At 55.3% G+C, this 17,144-nt stretch overlaps 7 protein-coding genes across 7 annotated transcripts; 3 read left to right on the top strand and 4 right to left on the bottom strand.

The window, feature by feature from the left end:
- Positions 1-306: 306 nt before the first annotated feature.
- Positions 307-1,974, top strand: PWP1 (rRNA-processing protein; the record flags this gene model as incomplete). Its single annotated transcript, XM_064800865.1, has 1 exon — positions 307-1,974. The coding sequence occupies one exon, from the start codon at positions 307-309 to the stop codon at positions 1,972-1,974; it is 1,668 nt and encodes a 555-aa protein (XP_064660816.1).
- Positions 1,975-2,617: 643 nt separating this feature from the next.
- On the bottom strand, positions 2,618-4,445 carry LTR77_003608 (uncharacterized protein; the record flags this gene model as incomplete). Its single annotated transcript, XM_064800864.1, has 5 exons — positions 2,618-2,765; positions 2,822-3,193; positions 3,246-3,952; positions 4,012-4,231; positions 4,285-4,445. The coding sequence occupies 5 exons, from the start codon at positions 4,443-4,445 to the stop codon at positions 2,618-2,620; spliced, it is 1,608 nt and encodes a 535-aa protein (XP_064660815.1).
- Positions 4,446-5,672: 1,227 nt separating this feature from the next.
- Positions 5,673-6,847, top strand: PCD1 (8-oxo-dGTP diphosphatase; the record flags this gene model as incomplete). Its single annotated transcript, XM_064800863.1, has 3 exons — positions 5,673-5,699; positions 5,766-5,922; positions 5,991-6,847. The coding sequence occupies 3 exons, from the start codon at positions 5,673-5,675 to the stop codon at positions 6,845-6,847; spliced, it is 1,041 nt and encodes a 346-aa protein (XP_064660814.1).
- A 659-nt stretch (positions 6,848-7,506) lies between these two features.
- On the bottom strand, positions 7,507-11,936 carry CFT1 (mRNA cleavage and polyadenylation factor subunit; the record flags this gene model as incomplete). The annotated part of the gene is made up of 2 exons (XM_064800862.1): positions 7,507-8,675; positions 8,972-11,936. The coding sequence occupies 2 exons, from the start codon at positions 11,934-11,936 to the stop codon at positions 7,507-7,509; spliced, it is 4,134 nt and encodes a 1,377-aa protein (XP_064660813.1).
- Positions 11,937-12,359: 423 nt separating this feature from the next.
- LTR77_003605 (uncharacterized protein) lies at positions 12,360-14,230 on the top strand (the record flags this gene model as incomplete). The annotated part of the gene is made up of 2 exons (XM_064800861.1): positions 12,360-12,915; positions 12,963-14,230. The coding sequence occupies 2 exons, from the start codon at positions 12,360-12,362 to the stop codon at positions 14,228-14,230; spliced, it is 1,824 nt and encodes a 607-aa protein (XP_064660812.1).
- A 216-nt stretch (positions 14,231-14,446) lies between these two features.
- Positions 14,447-15,172, bottom strand: RPS13 (ribosomal 40S subunit protein S13; the record flags this gene model as incomplete). The annotated part of the gene is made up of 4 exons (XM_064800860.1): positions 14,447-14,620; positions 14,686-14,732; positions 14,883-14,915; positions 14,971-15,172. 4 exons carry the CDS (start codon positions 15,170-15,172, stop codon positions 14,447-14,449), a joined length of 456 nt encoding a protein of 151 aa, XP_064660811.1.
- A 660-nt stretch (positions 15,173-15,832) lies between these two features.
- LTR77_003603 (uncharacterized protein) lies at positions 15,833-16,984 on the bottom strand (the record flags this gene model as incomplete). Its single annotated transcript, XM_064800859.1, has 3 exons — positions 15,833-16,352; positions 16,401-16,540; positions 16,661-16,984. 3 exons carry the CDS (start codon positions 16,982-16,984, stop codon positions 15,833-15,835), a joined length of 984 nt encoding a protein of 327 aa, XP_064660810.1.
- Positions 16,985-17,144: the final 160 nt, after the last annotated feature.

Raw genomic sequence — 17,144 nt, 5'->3', positions numbered from 1 at the left:
GAGAGGGCGTAGTAAGGTACTTTGCAAAGGGACATATCTATCGTAGATGGTCAGCGACAAGTATACGTGCTCGAAAGCAGGCTGTGTCGTCGAGACGGAACAGACGGCCCAACATGCATAGCCTTGCCCTGACGTTCTACGCCTGCGAGGACCGTGACAGCACAGCGAAGGGGTGGTGTTGACCTTAGGTTCGCGTTGAAATGTTGCTTGGCGTTCACGTGCGAGGCCCCACAAAAAAGTTTAGATCCTACTACGTTCTGAAGAGAACTTTTGTCTTTCGCGACCAGACTGACTCGACACTGCAACATGTCTATGATCACAGCGACGACCTGGGTGCCGCGCGGGCACGCCGCGGCCTTCCCTACCAAATATGTCTTCGACGAGGACGAGTATGCACGCATATCAAAGCTCGCAAAGCTGGAACTAGACGATGCGAAGGATGACCTGGAGACCGCAAGGCAGGCGTTGAACAAGACGACTGTCGGGCAAAGTACAGAGGACGCGAAGGAGAAAGAATCTGCAGATGAATCTTCCGACGAAGACGACGCTGGCGGGGTCGATGTGAACGATGAAGACGATGACCTCAAAGAGTACGATATGGACCACTACGACGATGAGCCGGAAGGCGGAGAAGGCGACGAGGATGAAGCAGGACCCAATGACAGCATATTTGGCAACATCAAGGGGTTGGCATACCATACCGACAACAAAGACGACCCATACATCACCATGGCCGAAAATGGCGAACAGTCGGATGATGAAGAACGGGAGGAGTTGCAGATACTGCCGACAGACAACTTGATACTGGCAGCGAGGATAGAAGACGAGGTAGCTCATCTCGAAACATACGTCTACGAGGACGAGGCCGACAACCTGTATGTCCACCACGATGTCATGTTGCCCGCGATACCGCTTTGCGTGGACTGGGTGAATGCCAAGCCAAACCATGAAGGAGAGACAGGCAATTTTGCTGCCGTGGGGACGATGGATCCAGACATTGAGATATGGGATTTGGATGTGGTCGACGGGATGTACCCTGCTGCAATCCTTGGTCAATCCTCGCAAGCTGTTGCGGAGCCTCCATCAGAACCAGTCACGAAGAAAAAGAAAAAGAAGAAAAGCAAAAAGGCAAACGACTCTTACCACGTCGACTCTGTGCTCGCCCTCGCCGCAAACAGGCAGCACAGTAACCTACTCGCCAGTGGCTCGGCGGACAAAACGATCAAGCTCTGGGATCTGAACACCTGTACAGCAGCGCAGAGCTATAGTCATCACACTGACAAGGTCTGTGCGCTGTCATGGCATCCCACACAGGCCTCCGTCCTCCTATCGGGCTCCTACGACCGGACGATTGTGGCGGCAGACATGCGTGCACCTGGCGCAGCAGTCCCAAGATGGGGTGTGGAGAGCGACGTCGAGCAAGTACGGTGGGACCCGCACAATGAGCAGACCTTCTACGTCAGTACGGAGAACGGCATTCTGCACTGTTTCGATGCCAGACAGCTTCCGTCCTCGCCTGAGCAGAGCAAGGCTACGTGGACGTTGCAGGCCCACGACCAAAGCCTATCCACCTTCGCCATCAACCCCATCGTACCTGGCTTCATCGTCACTGGATCAACAGATCGTACGGTCAAGCTATGGAACATCGCAGCATCAGACTCAGGACCGAACATGGTTGCCAGCAGAGATCTTGGAGTTGGGCGGGTATTTTCTGCTAGCTTTGCACCGGACAATGAGGTCGCTTTCAGACTATCAGTCGCTGGGAGCAAGGGAGCTGTGCAAGTGTGGGACACTAGCACGAACAGGGCTGTGCGAGAGGCTTTTGCGACGAAAGTCAAGATGCCCGAGCAGACTAGGGATGTCAAAGAAAGGATGATCGGGTTGGCGGCGGATACGGAGGAGGCGGACGAGGAGGACGAGGCGAATGAGAATGGACGTGCTGATGGTGGGTGGGAGGATATGGATGAGGACTGAGCATGCAAACGCCCTAGTAGGATATTGTACTAGCTGGTCAATCTGCAGAGACTTCCCGACTCCAAAGACTCGCAAGTTCGTTCTCGTCATCGATCTGGCATCAGACTTGAACATTATGTACGGTGAGGCTAACCCCACTGCCAGCCTAGAAAGCATTCAGCGTAGCAGCAGATTGCGGGAGGCTTTCGAGAGGCTGAACGACTGGAAGCTGATGTGTGAACCAATCTCGAAGTGGTTGCGGGAGGACGTGGTGGAGATGAAGTTCATGCTCGAGCCTTTGGCGAAGGGTGAATAGGTCAAGTTTGGGAGACGATGAGACACCAGTGCAGTGACGGATGGACTGGAGCAGCGAACGTCCCTGGTTGCCGAAATGAGGCTGAGTCACACATTGAATTGTCGAACTCGTGTTCTCGAATGTTCTCGGGAGATGCAAGCTCTGATAGGAGCAGGCCTAATTCTCGTTCGGGTGGATATTGATACGGGAAAGAGGAAAGTAGGGAACTGTCATGATATAGCACACATTATCGTGCTTGACTACTATCTGAATGTGCTGGTGCTTCAACCAAGCAACCCTGTCGAGAGCGAATGAACAAGCCAACATGCATAACAACATCTCGCGTGCAAATCATCCAACGATCCAAGTCTACGACTTTTCTTGGTGGACGTACTGCTCAACATCGCGGTCGACGCTGTTGCTGCGGTTGGTGATGCCAGTGCCCTTGACGTCGACATCGGCAACCTCGGCGTCCTCGCCGTCGAAGATACGGGCGATTTCCTCGAGAGTTGGACCGCTGTGAGTGATGTTAGCAATGACTCCTGCGGCACTATATAGTTTTGAATGACGTACCGAGTCTCTGGGAACATGAAGTACACCCAGATGAGTTCGAGAAGGACCCAGCCGGTGTAGCAAGCAAACAGCTTCCAGTTCTGACCAACCCAACCACCATTGCCAGTAATGGGAATGGGGTTGACGTAGTTGTTGATGGTAAGGGCGACCTGAACGAACAAGTTCATGATGAAAAGACCCTTTGCACGGAGCTTGAAGGGGAGGACCTCGACGGTGTAGGCGACGAGAAGGCCCGACCAGGCGAGTGCGTAAGCCACGCCGTGAAGCCAGATGAAGAGGATGTTGGCGTAACCGATGGACTGTTCGTTGAGAGCAGTGTAACGCTCACCCGTGATGGTGGCGCCGATGAGGAAGAGCAGCATGCCGAAGGTGCTATGATGTGTCAGTTGAAGCGAGTACGCGGTAGGGTCAGGAATGAGCTTACGCAGCAAGAAAGAGCGGACGACGGCCGACGCGGTCTACCAAGAACGCACAGCTGATGGAGACGATGAGCGAAAGGACCTTGTTGCCAGCGTCCAAGCCAAGCTGTGGGGTCTGGCCATCCACTCCGGCGCCCTCGTAGATTGCAGTGGCGTAGTAGCTGACCAAGGCGTTACCGGACCATTGAGAGATGAGACCAAGAGAGATGATGATAGCCAGTCGGTAGCGGTTGCCCTTGGTCTTGATGAAGTCGATGTACTTGGAGCTCTTCTGGTGCAAAAACTCCAGGCGGATAGTCTCCTTGATTTCGGCAAATTCGAACTGGACGGTGGCGTCGTTCTCGTTGCCGTCGGCGTGGTAGTGGGCAAGCATGTTGAGCGCCTCAGGGGACCTGTCCTTGGAGATGAGCCATCTCGGGGATTCTGGGACCCACCAGATGAAGGTCAACTGGATGACAGAGAAGATACCCTGAACGAGGGTAGGGGTTCTCCACGACCAGGTGCCGTTAATGTGCTGGGTGCCAAACGCCAACCAGGCGCAGATGAGCGCTCCCAAATTCCACAGGCAGTTGTAAACAGCCGTAATCCTCGCGCGGTGCTGGGGGTGGGCAATCTCAGTGACGAGGAGTGGGCAAGAAAGCTGAGCGAGGGAGTTTCCGAAACCCATGAAGAAACGAGCGCCCTCATATTGCGAAAGTCCGTGAGCAGAGGCCTAGTGGGAGCAAGACGTTAGCAAGCAGCATGTTATAAGGGCCACGGCAAAGCACTCACCTGGATGGCTGCAGCAATAACCATGATAATACAGCCGATGGTAATTGGGGTCTTGCGGCCAAAGCGGTCACTGAGGAATGGAACGACCGGCAGAGAGGCAATGGATCCGATAGAGTACATGGCAGAAACACGTCCGAGAGTCTCTTCCGTCGGGCCTTCAGCGGTTGGGCCCATAGTGATCTTCCATGAGTCCAAAATCTGAGAAGTGTTCATCAAGGATCTGCCAATATGTTAGCGAGCAGTTCAACGGCGGGTGCGAGCAACGTCGTTTACCCGTCGTAACCAGTGGTCGCGGAGCAGACACAGAGGATGGCGCAGTAGAAGTAGAGCTTGCGCATGTTCGGAGAGGCCGACCATTTCACCCTGGGGATCGCTGGGGCAGACTCTTGGGCTTCCACCACCGCACCCTGCTTGGGCCTCGAGATGTTGACCATGATGGCTATGAGTGACCGTCACTGGACGCGTCGACAGACAGTGGTATGCGAAGTGGAGGAGTAACGAGTGCTGGAGGATGTGAGATGGTGGCAGGATGTGCTGGGGTCATATATGGTGCCGCACATGGCCCAGTGAGCCGCAACCCGGTGGTTCGTGATGGATAGATCCCAGCAGTTCAGGCTAATCTTCGAGTGCGGATAGATGGGACTGGATCGGTGCCAGCAGGTGTCGCCGGTTCATTGGTGCACCCACCATGTGGCAGGCCCCACTTAGCCCCCAGACTCGTGCCAGATTAACCCCAGCCGCGGGATGGTCGTGCGAGGTACGACGGGACGTCCAGCCGTGCCACTCGTACAACCACTGCTTCTGCACATGTGATCGCGCAAGATAAGCATTAACAAGACCAGAGAGGTCAGCACGGCACGCATGCCGGTGGTCAGGCTCGCAGAAAGCCTCCTGGTGCGGCATCGTGCCTCAAGACCAGCCGTCCGCTACTGTACCGAATATTCCTTTGGGAGGGGAAAGAAGTCGAGACTAATCTCAATATTGGACTAACGCAGTCTTGGGCAATACCAGAAGAGATCTCTCAGAGATCACCTACTTTGGTGGCCGTTTGCACGGCTAAAGTGCTCCAAGGGCCCCCCCCTCGTGCGGCGAGAACAGACAGATTGCATGTGCCTGCGAGTCATCGGGAAGTCATCTGGAGTCGCTTGCAGATGACCCAAGCTCCAGTCTAACCCCAGAAAGCTAAGTTTATTTGCTGGATCTGACCAGTCGAGACCACCAAGACTTCGGTTCTGGAGCGCTTGAGTCCTTCTGGCGGCTGGTGAATGCTGGTGGCAAGGTCTGGCCCGGACTGGGTCGCCTGCATGCAAGCTGCCGACAGTGGAATCGGCTCCGTACGCTTGGATGAGAGGCTGTAATAGATCTTCTAGGCTGTCAAAGCTGGCATCCCACGAAAGTAGCCAAAGAGCCATCTTATGTGCCTTCAGTCTCGAAGAACAACGGCATCCGGTCTGCTGGTGTCCCATCCCGCGCCACCAGACTCCCAGATTGGCCGGCGGCCGCTCTGACAGTCGCTTGCTTGCCAACCGAGGTGAGTCCGCTTGGCGACCATTTCGGAGCCCTCCGTCCTCGGCCCGTTGTCGCGTGCTGCCATGACACTTCACGCTATCTAGAAGTCATGCCAGCGGCTCGATCAGGCCGTGTAATAATATGGCTGCGAGATGGCATATCTGTCGCCCGCGTCCAAGGTCCGTCATTATGCCAACCCGCAATGTAGCCCGTCATTCCGCTGACGAGTCGATCGTGCCCAACAGAAGGCGATAGCCAACCTGCGAGCCTACACCTCGCCTACTACCAACTGGTACAAATGTCCACTTACGAGGCGGGCGGCGGTGTTGATACTGCTGTTCGCTGATCGTGGTGGCGACTTGCGGGTGGTCTTAACCATTAGATCCGCCGGTCTGAAAAGCTGTATGTCTTCCAAGCAGAGAGCATTAGAGTCCTCCAGTAAAGATGGGACGACAGGCTGAGAACTCCAGATGCCGGCCAAGCAGCTCTGCCCGGCGGCAAGGCCGACCATCTCAATGAGAACCCCTTCACCGTTGCCCGCCGCGAGGCATTTGAGGAGATCGGCCTGCCAATGTCGGACCATCGCCTACCTCCAGGCTACACGGTGGAGCACCTGACGGAGCTTCCAGCCAACCTGGCGATGACCGAGCTCGGCGTCCGCCCCTGCGTAGCCTTCCTCCAGGCGCCAGCACCCTCGCCTCGTAACCGCGACCCAAACACTGCCCGGGACATTCTGCCCAAGCTGGATGCTCGAGAAGTTGCGGCCGTGTTCACAGCGCCCTTCTTCAACTTCCTACGTGAGAAAGACTTGGATCCGGCAGACCGAGAGGAGGTGCCAGGGGAGTGGTACAAAGGGTCCTGGCACAGCTGGCATGAGAGCGCGTGGCGCATGCACCAGTTCTTCGTTCCAGTGTCTCCAGCGACGGTGTTCCGAGCCGATTATGAGAAGGTGAAGAAAATGTCAGAACCAGTACCGGAGGCGTCGGCGGACATTACTTCTTCAAAGCCAGCAGCAGTGAAAAGCAAAGGTGCGTCGGCGAAGTCGTCGTCATCGCTGCAGCCGCCGCTCCCGAGGTCGTTCTACTCGATTGGTGGTGATGCGTTGGCGCAGCCGCGGTATAGGGTGTTTGGCATGACAGCCAGGATTCTGGTAGACTGCGCTCGAGTGGCATATGGCGAAGAACCTGAATATGAGCACAACAGCCATTTCGGGGACGAAGATATGATTGAGCGACTGCTCACAATCGGGCGACTGGCCCCCATCAAGAAAGAAGGCGAGGTGCTGACGAGGGACGTGATGATGAAGGCTGCGAACGCGAAGATGTGATCGTGATATATGTGATAGCTGAGGGTTGTACACGAGCTTGTACTTAGCCTGGTAGAACGCACATCTCGTATCCCAGCTCGAAAGAATTACTCCAATGGGCAGACCGCGCGACGGCTGCCTGGTCCGTATATGCGAAAGTTGAAGTCGCAGAGACTCACAGAAATAGGTGGAATCTTCATAAGCAAGGACAGCCCGGAGAGTTCGGGCTGTCGTATGAGAGGACAGCGGGGACAGGTGGAGTTGAGGCAGTGTATCGAGCAGACATGAAGCTGAGGTACGAACAAGCTTTTGCAAAGATGAGTGAGGTCGACATAAAGTATGGCATCGATGGCAACCGCAAACGTAGGGCAACCACGTTCACCTGGGGCAGCCGAACATGGAAGGAGCCATCCACCCATTCCACTACACCCGCCATCCAGCTTTTGCATTGCACCTTACGACTAGAGTGCCAAATGAAGTTACAGTAAGTCTGCAAGCAAGTAACGCTCGTAAGTTGGAGGAAGACAAAGCATGTGACAGTGTTCCGCAAGTTCTGCTTAGGCTCTCAGCCCAGTGGCATTCCCGCCAAACCATCCAAGCCGCAGCGCTAGAACAACAGGCCTAACGGAGCACAGTTCCGCTCAGCCGCGCGACCCAACACAATATCATCCCGTCATCCCTCACAAGTACCCCAGGCCCCCACCTCCCACAGCCTCCAAATCACTCCTCGCCCCCCACCCATCAATCCCCGCCCGCCCCAACACCTCAGCTCTCCTCGCACTTCCCAACTCCCAAACCCTCTTGACCACCTCCCCATCCACCACACCCCTTCCGCCACCGCCTTCGCTCTCCACAGCCCTGTACGCCCTTGGATTCAGCCCAGCGGCGTGCTCGAGCACGGAGGTGAGATGTGTTTGCAAAGAGCCGAGACGGCGGTACGTGCCTTCGTCCAGCGGGGTGATGAGAGAGAGGGAGCCAGTGTGAGAGGTGATGAGGACGTGGTAGAGGGAAGGTGCGTTAGTTTGTGTTTCTTCGGTGCTGTCGTGGCCGTTTGTTAAAGGTTGCGAGACGGGTGGGGAGAGGGTGGAGGGAAGAAGGGCCATCGAAGAGGGGAACTGGCCGAGGTGGAAGGTGCTGCGGTGGAGGAGACGGGTTCCAGAGAGAGACTTGGGGTTCTCGGGGTCGTATTGCAGGACGTGAAGGTCCATTGCGGCGTCGACGATGAGGAGGAAGAGGTTGCCGTCAAAAGGCAGGAACTCGGCACAGACGACTTCCATATGTGTACGGCTCTTACCAAGGGTAGTGAGTTTGTAAGGTTCCTGCGTGAAGCCGCCGAACCAGAGACCCTTCCAGGCGTCTGCAGCGAGCCACAGGCCGCTCCCTCCGAGCTGTTTGAGGGAGGTGGTGTAGCATTGGCAGTCGAGGAAGGCGACCGGAAGGCAAGACCCGTCCTCTTTGAGACCGCGAATCATGATCTTTTGACCTTGACCTATGCCGATGAGACCGCCAGGGAACGACTCGAGCGCTGTGACGGCGCCTCGCGTCTCCTCGCGACTAACGAGGTTGAGCTTGGCGCCGCTTTCTGCTCGGTCTGGGTCGGGGACGACATCGAGGATCTCGAAGACGTTGACAGCGCCTTTCGATGGCATGTCTTCGCCGCGCTGGGTCGCGGTCCCGACAACAATCCTTGCCTCGATATCGTGCGTTTGCTCGGATATCTCCAGAGGCATGATTTTGAGCGAGGTAATGGTCTCGAGGTTCGGCAGGGAATAGGAGTGGATGACATGTCGTGTTTTTGCTTTGAGGAGATGCAAAGTGTATTGCGGCACTTGCGGATGCAGAGAGATGCCTGCGATGGATCGTTAGCCCCCAGGTACCACCTCGAGTGGGAGTGCAGTAGCAAGGAGAGATGTGTCCTTGACATAAAACCCAGCCCACACAGAATACAGTGAGCTAGGTAGTTAGGCAAGGAATGAAAGCCGTTAATCTGGCATCGACTATAGACGTCGTTCCACGGAAGATTGATAGAAGCGGACGTATATGCTTGTGATGCGGTGTGCAGGGAGAACCGATTGGAGGATGGCATGAATGCAAGAATGGCATCACAGTGAACACGACAGGATAGTACGAAGGAGCAGGACTTACCATCATTTCCTTTTCCCCTTCCCTCCTCTTTATCCCCTTCGAGATGGAAGTCGACGTCTCTGCACGTGGCAACAACATACATCCCTCTCTCCTCGTGATAAGCGACATCTCTGACCTGCTCGGCCGGATCGCCAAAGGTCTGCTTCTGGACACACCAGCCAGTGCTGAACTCAGCATCGGCCGGTAGAGCTAATTCTTGCAGCTCTAACTTTTTTGTTTCAACGCCTTCGTCATCCGACGAAGTGGCACTTCGAAGAATTGCGAATCCACTGTCGCATCCAGGCCGATGTAGTGGGATAAGCGCTTTGACGTTATGCGCTCGCAGAGGTACCACCTTCGGCAGCGCAGCCGCTTCCTTGAGAAGGAAGCTCGGGTACGCTCCAGGCACAACGACAGCATCGAATCTTCCAACCCGAACTTGCTGTAGTGGAGCCGGACGACCGTTGCTCTCATCAGGCGTCGACCCGTCAAACTTGGGGATGTAGTCCAGCGTGACTTTCCTGAATCGTAAGACTTCCTTCCAAGATGAACCTGCAGACCAAGGCTGGTAGAGGTTGAGATCGTCCATTGCGCTGCGGACCATCAAGTATGGCTCTTTCGAGTCCTCGGTTCCAATATCTGTAATCAGTAGCTCAGTGAGCGTTTCTTTCGCGCCGACTCGCCGCTGCCGCGCGCCAGCTTCCAGTACAGGAGGTAGGTAGCACAGTGTGGGTGCGTGATAGAACTGCTGCAGGTCAGGGAGGCTGAACATGTGCAGTCCGCCTTCTTCTCCAAGCAAGCAAACGATGGTTTCGTCAGGGCAGAGAGATCCAGTGTATAGACATCCACTGAGCCACTTGCGCTCAGAGATCGCAGCTGGACTGTCCAGTGGCTCGACGTCGCCACCTTTTTCCAGTTGAAGAGCTAGTACGCTGCTGTCGTCGCGGAGCACGACTATGTAAGGATCGCTGAAGGAGACGTGGACTATTTCGAGTTCGGCGTCGGTCTCCTCGTCAGTCATGGGAATGATCTGGGCCAGGCTGAGGTCTGCAGCATCATATATCCGGAGCTCGGTGCGTCTGCATTGTACGACGCGAGTGCCTTTGGCTATTGTATTGATCTGTAGTGTCTCGCCATCATGCTCAAAGTCGGTGCCAGTGCGCTCCGTATAGCTGCTGGAGTCGCTGCCATCCACAGCCGCCGACGAAATATCGTAGACTCGAGTGATCTCGCCATTGAAGCAGAACACCATCGAATCATGCTCGACTCTCATGGGCTCAGCGCTGCCGGGTTGAGTGGATGCTGCCTTAATGCTCCAGATGTTCTTGGCTTCAGCGAAGACCTCCTTCTCCGTACGCACAGCGTTTGGTACAATCTCCTTTCTCAGCGTCGCCAGCTTGCTTCCGCTGCCTCTCCCAATGCCTGCAACAAGCTCGAGCTCGTCTTTCGAGACCGCCGAGCTCCTTCCTAAACAGACGTTGTTGATGGGTCCCAAAGATGGCAGTCGGTCCTGCAACGTAAAGCTGTAAGTTGATGAGTCTACTGATCCGTTGGCACCGGCCGAAGACGTCCGTTTTGCAGCTTCGGGGGCAGTGGCGTAGAGATCATCGTCATCCATTTCCTCATCCTCTTCATCCTCTTCGACGGGAATGTCCTGACCCAGCATTTGGGCATGCGAGTGCTTTCGGCTGAGTGTTGGCACGGATCTGGACCAAGAGAGGACAAACGAATCTCCGTCTTCGCTTCCAACAAACAGTGTGTTGCCGTTCATCAAGGTGACTGATGATGGTGCTACTTCTGGCAGTCTTCCACCGTTCTCAGTAGTTACGCGCGTGACAAGCAGTCCTGCGACGTTGCGTCCAGAAAGCCGGAAGCTGAGAACAGCCATCGTTCCGTCGTTCAGAACAACGACCAGGTCACCGCTCTTTGAGTCGAGCTTGCCAACCTCACACCCTTCTAGCTTCATGTTCAGTTCGGATTGGTCGGCCATAGCAAGGTTGCTCGCGGCCTTTGTGAACTGATTAACAGCCACCGCACTCGTCTTGCCGCTCTGATCGACGTGCACGAACTCGTTGGTACCGATAAGTAAAGCGCCACCTACGGGCAATGGCAGGGGCACAACCTTCCAGAGATCCGACGGTAGCTTTTGCGCGGTGATTAGATTTGTCGATGCTCGTTGATCTAGGTCAAGTGTGAAGACCGTGTAAGACAAACTATCTTTCCGCGCCTCGAGTAGTGCTGACGAAGGCTGCACTGGCGCAGACAAGATACCGAACGTTGGCTCGCGATATTCGTGAAGGAAAGCGAGATCGACCGGATGCGACAAATCTGGATCCAGAGCAGTGAGTGGCAGGACGAACGAAGACTTGTACGGCGTCTGCTTTGCCTCGCCTTCGTTCAACCCTGACTGCGTGCGCTTGAGCATAGCAGAAGGCGGCGCAGTGGCCATATCCTCATCATATCCATCCTCCCCTCCTTCCATCAACTCATCACCCGCTTGTCTGAATGGCAGAATAGCCAAATGTCTGGACCCAAACTTCAGCGCCGCGCATCTTGACGTCGGGTCAACGGTCAGAATGCTCTCGCACTCGCTAAGACTGGGCCCGAAAGGCTCATGAATGACATTCTCGCCCTCGTAGTAGTGTATGCTGATTGTATTCAAGCGGTAGTTGTCCGAGTCCCATTCCACCAGACTCACTTTCGCATCTTTGAAGGCGATAAGGAGAGCCTCGCCGCCGGACTTTGTGTTCTCTGCCTTGATGGCTGCGAGAGAGGTGACTGTGCCGGCAAGGGGGTATTCGCCGACGAGGACCAGTCTAGACTTGGTAGCGCTGTCATCGCTGTGATGCTTGACTGCGCGCAAGCGGAAGACCTGAAGGACACATGTCTTCACCACCACCAGGTTCCGCGATGCGGCATCGAGAAAGGGGAGGGCGACGGCGTGGGTGACGGCGGAGGGCGGGAGGAGCTGGGTGTAGCATTGCATCGTGGCGGCGGCGACCTCATCAACGTATCCTAGACATCCCCAATTCTTCCTCTCGGTGTGTTGCTGAGATGGTGTTAGTACCACATGCCAAATCTTCAAATGTGATCCGCCTTCCCAAACGGGACAACGCGTTTCTCGAGCTACCTGGTCCGAGCGTCTGCCGTCATGGTGCCGATCACCTGCACATTGGGCAAGGTTCAGCCACAGCCAACTTCGAGCTCGACCTCTCCCACTCTGCCGCCTGCTTCTACTCCTACTCCCTCTCTACAGGACGACGTTGTACTGGTGCTGTAACGATCTATGATGAGATACTGAGCGCTGACCAGAATCGACGTATTCACCCCGAGCTCCAAGCTCCAAGTCGACCGCACCCACCTGCAACGATAGCAACAACACCACCGCCAACGAGAGGATAAAGCAAATATGGCGCTCATCGAGACCTCCCTGATATGGGTCACCTACGCCATATGCCTGGCCATCCTCTTCCTCATTGCTGGCATTTTCGTCTTCATCTACCAGAAGCCGTCGGAACGGTCAATTGTAGTGACGACAGTGTGCTTCATAACCGTCTTCTCTCTCCTGGCCACCGTCCTGCTGCTGCCAGTCGACGTCGCCCTTACCTCCTCCACCACCGATCGCAAGCTAGGCAGAAAGAAGGACTGGGCGACGCCGGATAAGGTGGACCGCATTTTGCTCGATCTCAAGATCATCTACTATCTCTTGTACAGCCTGGACGCAGTCTTGTGCTTGTTGGTTGTACCATTTACATACTTCTGGTGCGAAGAGTATGACGAAGTTGCGGCAGAAGAAGGGACGCAGACGGTCGGACAGCGTCTGTGGGGAGCATTCAAGTATACTATTGCTTTCCTTCTGCTGGTCGTCATCTTGTTCCTGGTTGGGTTCTTCGTGCCAGTGGCCAGGAAGGCAAAGCATGAGGACAAGCACTTTGGCTACTTCAAGGATCTCGTTACGCAGAACCGTACGTGCTTCGCAAGTCTCGTCATTCGCCTGCTAACCTCTCTTCAGACGGCGAGCGCGCCCTGACCTTTGCCATTGGCGTACTGATCCTGATCGGGACCCTGGTCTACTGTCTCTACACTGCCCCAGGCCTTGCTCTTCTGCCAGTCAGCTTGATCAAAACCGCCCCACGCATCTCAACGCCTCAACTTGCCGCATCCACCTCTAGCCAATTGGCCCAGAACCGCGAACGCCAACGTCAACTTGAAGGCCGCAACGCTGGCCGCACGGATGGCCTCGATCCACGAGACCGCCGCGAGCTCGAGTCCCTAGTCCGCGAAGAACGCACGCTAGTCCGCCGCGAACGCCTGCAATCCGAAAACAGTGGCGAGGAGTCCAACTTCCTGGTCAAAGTCTGGCACAAGCTCGAAGCCATCTTCCGACCCCTGAAACTCCTCGGCGGCCTCCTCCTGCTCGTCATTGTCCTCATCGTCTTTGCCTCTATGCTCATCACCTGCATCGACAAGATCATGAACTCGGCCTGCGGCGCCCACTGCGGCTTCCTGCTCGGCAAGACCCAGATCTTCAATCCGATCAACTGGCTCCTCATCCTCACCTCCAAGATCTTCCCCATCGACTACATCATCTTCCTCTTTCTCGTCCTACTCTACTTCTCCGCCTCCGTGCTCGGAATCGCCAGCATCGGCATCCGCTTCCTCTGGATCACGCTGTTCAAGATCCGTCGCGGGCACACGACGCCCAATGCCATGCTCATGGCCACCGTCCTCCTGACGCTCATGGTGCTTGCGCTGAACTACAGCCTAACCCTCATCGTGGCACCACATTACGCAACCTGGGGCCCGCAGACCTATTGCGACCGGCCCTACCGCAACCCCGATGACCAGCCGGACTGCAGCAAACACCACAAAGCCGTCCGGCCCTGCTCTGAGCGGTCGGACAACCTTGTGGCGAATCAAGTCTGCACGCCTTCCGTCGTGTCCACGTTCTTGAACCGGATCACGGTCAACTTTCCTTTCCTGGGCATAGTGGACTTCTGGGCGCAGTTCGCTTTCCTCGGGATCTTCTTGATCGTCTTTGTGGTGATGTTGTTCCGCGTGCCGAGGCTGGATGAGGAGCAGTTGGATGAGGACTTGAGGGAGGCGGAGGAGGAGGGGTTGTTGGCGAGTACTGGGAGAAGATTCGGAGCAACGTGGCAGGACATCACTGGCAAGGCGAAGGGTGTGAAGAGGAGTGACTATGGTGCTACAAGCCAAGGGGAGGGATTGCAGCAGGATGGTGGGGAGCAGGGAGGTGCGAGAAGGGATTCCGACTATTGATATTGAAGATGAACGAGATCATGGCATGGTATTTTTTTGGGTGGGATGTTTTGCATTTTCGTAGCAAGGAGTATCTGGCGCAGCGCTCAGGCTATGCGCGTTTGATTTCGGCAGAACCGGGTGTTTCTCATCCCTGCCTCATCGCTAAAGCCATCTCATACCACTGAAACTCAGCCACGCCACGCCACACCGCCTGCTTCTCTTCGTATGCCCCGCTTATGCAACAATGGTGCTCGCAGTGGCACTCTCGTACTTCCATGTCGGTGGCAGCGCGCCCACGGCCTTGTAGTATCGCGACAGGCGGTGGATGCGCGACTCGATCAGAATGAGGCGGAACTTGCTGTCCTTGTCCTTGCGGTTACGCTCGAGGTGCTTGCGGACGGCAACGGCCTAATAGACAAAGTCAGTATGCGCGGGAAGAGAGCCGGGAGGAGAGGAGAGTAGAGGTGCCATACCTTCTTGATGAGCATGTAGAGGTCCTCGGGGATTTCTGGTGCGAGGCCTGTTGAGGAGAATCACTCTGTCAGTCTGTGACCAATGCAGAGGCATGAAGTTGCACGTATGCAAGTTTGTAGGTGTTCGTCTCTTGCGAGCCAGCGTAATTCTGTGCTCCTTTTTCGATCTCTTCAAACAGGAAGCAGCGTGTCCATACCGTTGCCCTTTAGGATTCTCAGAATCTTGTTACCTGCTCTCTGCCGTCAGCACTCCGCATCTTCCCTTCCAGAATGTCAGTATCATACCAGTAACAACCTTCACCTGCGCGACACCATGGCTATCCCTCAGGATCACACCAATCTGTGATGGCGTAGCGCCCTTCTTCGCGAGCTTGCAGATCTGGTCGACGACGGCGTCGGGGGTGGTCTTGAGCCAGGCGGGTGGGGTGCGGGAGTATGGGATGGCGGAGGCGCTGATGCCCTTACCGTTGCTGTGCATGCGACCCATGGTGGCGGTGTTTTTTGTCTGTTCGCGTCGGTGGATGGAGATTCGATGTTTGTCGTGCGGAAGATTTCAGGTTCGGGTGTGGGAGTGCCAAGAACTTGAGCGGCAAGCGGGACCGGCCGCGAGTCTAATATATTGAGAATTTCTTCGCGACTGCTCGTCTTCTCTTCCCTCTATTAATGGCAGCACCTGGCGCAAATAACAGCGACGACTTCTGTAATGAACGAGCTGCTAGGAATGCCAGATAGCGCTTCCATGCATACTCTCATCCCCGACTCTGAACGTCTTGCTCCCGAGCAGTTAACCCACAGCGACTGACGTTACACCCTCCGTGGCGACGAGGTCTTTGATCGTCACTTCACCCTTGCAGACTCGCTTGGCTGCCCCACGGATGCCGATTTGCAAGTGAAGGGAAGAGGCCTATGATCATAGCAAGAACATGATGTGAGTGCTCCCCTGTCCTCCCCTGACCTCACATGATGAATCTTCCGATACAATTTTATTTTCTGGTACCTCTTATGTCAGAGACTCCGGTCTCGATGATCTATATGGACTTCTGAACTTCGACCTCTGCTGCAACTCGTGGAATGAAATGTTGAGAGAAGGAAGTGCTAACTCTTTTCTCCATCTCAGTCGACCGCCATATCTTTTGCCTCCAGTTTCCTATGCCGTAGCCATTGGCTCGCTGCTCGACTTGTCAGCTGCGATCCACTCCGCCACAATACCTTTGAGCGTCAACTTTGGCATCTCCAATAGGTGTTCTAGAATGGGCGCCTTGCCGGAGCTCTCGAAACCGCTCTTGTATTCCGGCAGCAATATGCCCGCTGAGACGAGCTGGTAAGCAGAAAACACATTCTTGGTCTGCTTCCAGTCGGTCTGTGCTCCCTGCACAATCTTCTTGTCATCTGCATGAGCAGTGGCGAATTCGACATTCAGCTGGCTCTCCAGCTCTGCTATAATCTCTCTCTGGGAAGCCTCAAATGGCGACAGAAAGACTCGCTGGTTGATCCCGACCTCCGGATGCTTTAACAGAGCAACCAGGGCGGCCCCGCAATACTCAAGCGTTGTGCACGAGAAGGCGTGTGTGCCATCACGCCAGTAGTCAACCTTGCGACCATTCCCGCTGACGCCAACGTTGTATGGTGCTTTTGCGTCAATACCTAGGAAGGTTGTTTCCAATGCCCTGTTATTCCATTAGCTCTCGCCACTATTGACAATTCCAAACACATACCACTCAAGCCAGATGCTCGTAGCCAGAGCGGTCCACGAGAAATCTTCACTCTCCTTCGAGCGTAAGTACCTTTCCATCTCTCCCTTTCCTTTGAACACCGGACACAACTCCTGGTTGTTGATATCACTGTTGTCCATCCCCTAGCAACAGCGGGCCAAGGGTCAGCAAGTATCTCAGCACTGCAAACGATGGATGAGGTCTCAGAGCGCGCATTGAGCTTGATATTCACCCGGATACGGCTCTCACCCACGGAAACCTACCCATTCGCTGGGAATAAAGCGTTTGACCCCAGCTTCAACAGCTGCGTCGACGAGCTTGTACTCGTTCGCTTGAGCCAGCAACCCAATGGTCGAGACCACCACGTCCTGGCCTCGAAGGGCGCGAACCAGTTCGTCATGAGGGAAGTCGTCCGAGACCTTTCTCAGCTGGACGGTTGGCGGGTACGTGCTGCTGGAGCTGTCCCGAGCAAGAACGGTGACATTGAACGAGCCATCCTTCGTCAAGGCGTTCAAGACATGATAGCCGATGCGATCACCGCCTGCACCGAAGAGAAGGACGTTCTTGAATGGTGAAGCAGAACCCATGATGTGATTTAATGACGACTTACTAGCTTGAGGAGAACGCTACCATGGCTTTCTTATATGCTGCATGCTCTTAAGAATCGCTCACCGATCGCGATTCTCGATTATCAATTGTTTCTGGAGGCCGTGATGTCCGAAACGAACGTCGACGCCCTTCCGGACT

The sequence above is a fragment of the Saxophila tyrrhenica genome (assembly GCF_035928015.1).
Source record: "Saxophila tyrrhenica strain CCFEE 5935 chromosome Unknown scaffold_5, whole genome shotgun sequence".
Taxonomy (NCBI): domain Eukaryota; kingdom Fungi; phylum Ascomycota; class Dothideomycetes; order Mycosphaerellales; family Extremaceae; genus Saxophila; species Saxophila tyrrhenica.
Note: the sequence above shows the minus strand (reverse complement) of the source record. Positions and strands in the feature narration are given on the sequence as shown.